Source organism: Sinocyclocheilus grahami, unplaced genomic scaffold (genome assembly GCF_001515645.1).
Source record: "Sinocyclocheilus grahami isolate Dianchi unplaced genomic scaffold, SAMN03320097.WGS_v1.1 scaffold86.1, whole genome shotgun sequence".
NCBI lineage: Eukaryota > Metazoa > Chordata > Actinopteri > Cypriniformes > Cyprinidae > Sinocyclocheilus > Sinocyclocheilus grahami.
The window spans coordinates 1,518,390-1,524,389 of record NW_015505265.1 but is presented as its reverse complement, the minus strand read 5'-3'; the positions used below and the strand labels follow the sequence as shown (position 1 = coordinate 1,524,389).

The following is a 6,000-nucleotide window of genomic DNA, read 5'->3' as shown; positions in this document are numbered from 1 at the left end:
ACATGCTTAAGCTCATATGCCTTGTCACTGCAATGCCTTGAAAGGCACATTACAACATTGCATGCTAAAATATTTCAGGCCAGCAGTAACATGATTACGGCACCACCACGATGCACTCGTGTCTACTCTTTTGTAATAACGACAGCACTCCACTGCGTCCACTCTACCGTGATATCCGAATCTCGAGCGAATCGTTATTTTGAACGGGTTCTTTTTATTGATTCATTCGAATCGAATCGCGTTTGTAAATCACAGGAGTAAAACTGTGAGTGTGAAGTGGGTTATATATCCCAAAAACAAAACCGCATTTTGTAAAATCACACAATCAAATCACATTTCTAAAGTAAAAATACAAAATGGAAAAATGCATTTTACCACAAAAATAAATCGACGACAACTGAAACGAATCAGTGAATCGTTTTAATGAAACGGTTCACCAAATGAACCGTCCGAACGAACCGATTCGTCGAAATGAATCGGACCTCCCAGTGCTTGCTGCCGTCTGTTCGGAGCAGCGTGACGCCCCCTGCTGTCTGGTGCATGAGAGACGCTGGGCAAGTTTCACACAACCCTGAGCGACTCCTCAAAGCAATGTGTGCTGGAATTTGACTCGGGTGATGCTCTCAACAGCGGGTTTCGTATGCTTTTCGCTTGTGACCTAAAAACTGCCGTTTTGCCCGTGCGGAGGTAAAATGAGCAGCACGGAGATCCAGAATTCGGGAGAGGAGTCCTGCTTTCGCCTGGAGCACCTACCGGGCAAGAGTCCGCGCCTAGCGGGCAAGGCGTCTCCGCAGGTGAACAACCGCTGGGATGCGCCTGAAGTGACGGCCAACGGGGTCCTTGACATTGAGGATCGGATTTTACGAATCACCGGTTATTACGGCTATAACCCCGGATACTCCAGCCACAGAAGTAAGTATTCAAAAACACACGCAATAACAAATGCAATAGTAATGGTGTCGAGATCAAGTCACGGTTGTCTGCCCGCTGTGTTGGCCTTGAACGATGAATCTATGAATATGAATGGAAACACATGCTGTGTGGACTGTCTCGTTTTGTTTGTAGGGTGCTTTGTTCATAAGTTATGTGCATACTGCATAAATCTGAACAACACATGAATTCAGCCGGCAGAACTTTCTGTCAAAGTTTTGAATGTAACATTATAGAATATAGGCTAATGTAAAATATAACAGGATAAGGTGAACAGGATAAAAATAGATTTAAGAAATAGGATATGTTACAAATAGGATACTAGATTATATAATAATAATAATAAAATGCCCCTTTATAAACATTTCTATTCATTAGTGAAGTAATTTAGTGTCAACAAATATAAATAGGCTATCTTGCATATGTCTGAAGACAACTGTGTGGTAAGCTAAATACATATAGCTTTATTTATCTTTTATTGGCTTATGTTTTATGAAACAGACTATAAATAAAGCTAAGTCATACTGCACAGCACACTCATAAATTTCAATGATTGTAATTACAAGTAAACCACAAGCAATACACATTGCAAGATGTGTGGTTAGACGAAATGCACAGGTTGAAAGACACTTATTTGTTGAACACTTATTAAAATGACAGTGTGAATGGAGTAGAGTGATGATTGGATCCTAATTATAGTCTGTGTGTGCCATTCCTGAATTTCAATACCTCAGTCTATTTTTATGCAATCGAAAGAGTCTGGGCACAGGACAGATGTGAGGTTCCACTGTTGTAAGCATGCAGGATTTTAATGATTTTTATTGTTATTATTGTGGCCGAGTGTAAGTGCACATATCGCACAATGGCCAGTGCAGGAGTGGTGTTGTAGCCTGTGTCTCTGGTGTGCCATTATTACACTGGTGCGGTGTGTAAGTTCATGAATCATGTCTAATGAATATCAGTGTGTAGTGTATGTGTGCATGCATTTGTGTGTGATGTCTCGAAGTCCCTGAGGACGGTAGATGGTAACGTTAACTCAGCGCTGCATTCATCTTTGCCACTCGTTTTGTTACATAAGTACATCACACATGATGGTCTGTGTCAGATATGCCAATTAAAGCAATGGGGACAATCTATTCAAATGGCTTTTCAAATGAAGAAGGCAATTCTCTAAAACATTTTCTTCTTTTTACGAGTGCTTTTTACTGTGCTCAACCAAAAATCTCTTTAAAAGTCCAAAAAGGTTTTTAGATTTTTGTTTTAATGCGAAGGTGTCACATTGAAATGTTTCCTCGGAGACTATGCCATGCTCACTGCTGTTTTAAGACCTGACTCAGCAGTATATGTAGTGAATTAAAGTGTCAGTCATAGACAGGCAAGAAGAACAATGTAAAAGCACTATTATTAAACAGAACTAGTTGTAATCACCATCCATCCCAAAGAACTCTGTCTGTACTGTGTCTGTAATTGATGTCAAAGCCCAAAATTGATGCTTTGTAAAACTAGTTAAGTGTTGGTTTCGCTCTAATCTATATAGTCAATTGCATATTTAATCCTGAGGAAATGGACAATGGCAAGTCTTGATTAATGAATGCAACAGTTTAATTTGTTAAAGTCAAGATGAAAGAGTGTTTGCAACCCATTTGACCTCTTTATTGACAAAGGTTTACTAAATGAAACATGGTATTAAACAAGAAAAAAAATGCTGAGCGGGATTGATTGGATTGTGAAAAGTGGCCATAGACAGACATACTGTAAATTTGAACCTAAAACACATTTTTGGGGAGGCTTTCTGACTGGGACGTGGAATGTGAAGGTCATCCTCAAGAGCATCTCAACCATTGGTGTTTGTTGGACCTTTTCTTTTCCAGTATAAATTCAAATTTCTCATTTAATGTTTGTACAATTTAAAAAAGTAACATACTATGTTTTTGTATGTTTATAATATATATTATAATTAATGTATCGTTTTTATTTTAAAATATAAAATGCTGTGTATTGGACTGGCAAATCTGTGTGGGTGACACTCATAGTGTGATATATGTGCATATCTACACTGCTGTCCAAAAGTTTGGAAACGCCCCAGGCAAAGAGGGGTTTTGGACAGCATCATCATAAATCCTTATTATTTTGTGATGACTCTGCATTAATAAGGGACAACACAAAATATGTAAACACTATATTACATAAACAATGATTTCACAACATGGAAAATAGCTATTGATAAATCATCTCTAAACTGTGTTCTGCTTGGTCTGTTGTGTTCTAACATTAATTGGCAAACAATCAGTAAAGCTATAAAGGTGTGTGACCCAATAATCTAGAGAAAATAAACCATATATTATCCCACTGACAGGGTAACCAGCCATCATAGTGCTATGGAGGCACCGCCTCTGTGATTTTTCATCTATATTTAACTTTTTTCTCCTCACTTTTAACTAGGCTGGATGTAGGGGCGCAAATGAAGAGTTTTAAGGGGATATGCGAGGCAGAAATTTGGCCCCCCTTCTTCCAGATGTTTTTTTTCTTTTTCTATGTTTTTTCTTATGACACTTAGTAAGAAATTGAAAGAAACTGAAAAAGACATCTAAATAATTTATTAGTTAACATTTATATTATTTCATGTAACATTGAAATATTTTATTTCAAGAAACAAAAATGTTTTTAAAGGGGCCATCGGATGCCCATTTTCCACAAGTTGATGTGATTCTTTAGGGTCTTAATGAAAAGTCTGTAACATACGTTGGTTAAAATTTCTCAATGGTAGTAAAAACCTTTTTACCTTGTTAAAATCAGCTCTTTTCATAGCAACCCGTTTTGCTGCATTTCCCTTTAAATGCTAATGAGCTCTGCTCACCCCGCCCCTCTCTTCTGTGGGATGATGAGCAGTCCTGTTTACTTTAGCCACATTTAGCCGCGAAACTTGCTAACTAGTACATTATTAGGAAAGGCGATTTGCAAAGATTCATAAAAACCCTTATACTCACTTAATCTGTAGATTAAGCTGGATCACGAATGATTTGCGCGAACAAAGATGCATTTAGGCAGATCGGAGGGTGCATTCCCTTCAAAAATGAAAGTAACGTTAATCCTCTGCATCTTCAGCGGCTCAGATGTCGGGAGTAAATGACGACTGCTATGTTCATTATTACATCCACCAACAGAACACCTCAATCTCTATGGAGACATTTTTATCTATGTCCCTGCTCCGGCATCAAAACAATGGCGGTCGGACTGTTACAGCTCACTCAGGTCAGGTCTAAGGTAAGATGGCCGTGTCAATCAACAATCGTGGGAGCGACCATTGTCTGTGTGACATCATACAGACAAGAACAAGTGGCAACCTCCCGCTCTCTCTCGTGAAACCAACACGGAAGTGACTAAAACTGCAATTCATCGACTGGCCGCTAGAGCTGGCTCCAAAAGAAAGTCAGTCCCATAGACCTGCCATGTTAAAATGCCCAAATTAACAGCAGAACAAAATATGTTTACAGCCTGGTACAAAAAGTGATTTTGGTCTATATAGCTAATTCTGCCCTTCATGACAACTGTGAGGGGGGTGAATTTTTTTTATAACTCATCCGTTTAAATTATATTAAGCCTTAAAGTTCTGCATAATTAAGAGCGTGGCCACTTGAGTGACAGGTAGATTGCCGCTGCTGTCACCACCGTCGAGCTAGGTGGGCGTGGTTTCAGCAACCAGCTCCCGCCTCTGCCCATTTTCGATTATCCGGGAGTGACTCGCGGCCGGCTCCGCCCACTTTGAACTTCAAAAATGCTCTTTACAAGCCTACGGGGGACGTCACGGACATTATGTCGATGTTTTTATACAGTCTATGGACAAGAAGCTGAGAATGACCTGATTTGAAAAAAGGGATATAATTTATAGAGTTCCGGGAGTGACTCGCGGCCGGCTCCGCCCACTTTGAACTTCAAAAATGCTCTTTACAAGCCTACGGGGGACGTCACGGACATTATGTCCATGTTTTATACAGTCTATGGACAAGAAGCTGAGAATGACCTGATTTGAAAAAGGGGATATAATTTATAGAGTTTTAAAAAAATACCACTGGGTGGATTTTTATCATTATAGGGTGGTTGTGTTCACACACTGCCAACACACATTTATGTTGAAATAACATGTAAAAGTGAGTTTTGCATCCGATGATCCCTTTAAAGCTTTAATTTTAGTGGTTCAAATTTTTACTTAAAAAAGTTGTTATCATTGTTTTTGACCCATGTTAACTTTTATTCTAATAAATAAGCTTATATGACATCAACATTTTAGACACCAGTTCAATTTTACAATTCTCGATTCAAATTTCAATACCACAGCAAAAAGATCTAGCCTAACAAATTTCAAACATTAATAAAGTGAACAGTCGATAAATAAGAACAAATGAAGAAATTACAAGCAATACCACAAATAAAATAAATATTACAAAGATACAAATTAAAAGAGCATTTTAGGTGTTCAGGTACAGAAACTGAATAATCAAATGTAAAATAACATTGCATCTTCTTCACTGCATAAGTTAAATATAGAGTAATAGTTGTTAAAGCTAAGTTATACAGTCAAGAGCAGTGAGTGATTTTCTCTCTTATATACATTTATTTTTTTCTTGAATTAACATTAAGGACACCAATAGCACCTGATAAATTAGGCACGGTCACATTAAATAATAAATGCTCTGTTTTTGTAGACCAATGCGCATCAGCATCACCTTGGCTCCCTCAACAAAAACCCAGAAGAATTTTCCATTGGCTTTTGGTTTATTGCACAAAATAAGCTCTTAGACCAAAGGTTTGATTCTTACATGTTCTGTTCATCATGACTATTGTAAAAGTAAAATGTAAGGGGAGATTAGTTCATGTCCTAATGTACATTATAACTTAAAGCTACTGAACCCCAGCAGCTCCTAACCAACCCAAGTACCCAACCAAGGTACATTCCTACCAGCTGGATGTAATTGCATCAGATCAGACTGGATGAAATATCTGCTGCAGCTTTACAACATGCATATGCTGTCTTGCGCAGGTCCCACAAAAAGCTTACACTCTGGAAACTTT

General features: G+C 38.3%; 1 protein-coding gene across 2 annotated transcripts in view; it reads left to right on the top strand.

The window, feature by feature from the left end:
• Positions 1-584: 584 nt before the first annotated feature.
• The window catches only part of LOC107586844 (solute carrier family 35 member F4-like), a 33,477-nt gene continuing 28,061 nt past the window's right edge, over positions 585-6,000 (top strand). For both annotated transcript variants that reach the window (XR_001609399.1, XM_016274391.1), the window contains exon 1: positions 585-912. Coding sequence is in view for 1 of the 2 variants with exons in the window: in XM_016274391.1 (XP_016129877.1) it covers positions 693-912 (220 nt within the window). In the remaining variant the exon portion in view is untranslated. The remainder of the gene's footprint in view (positions 913-6,000) is intronic.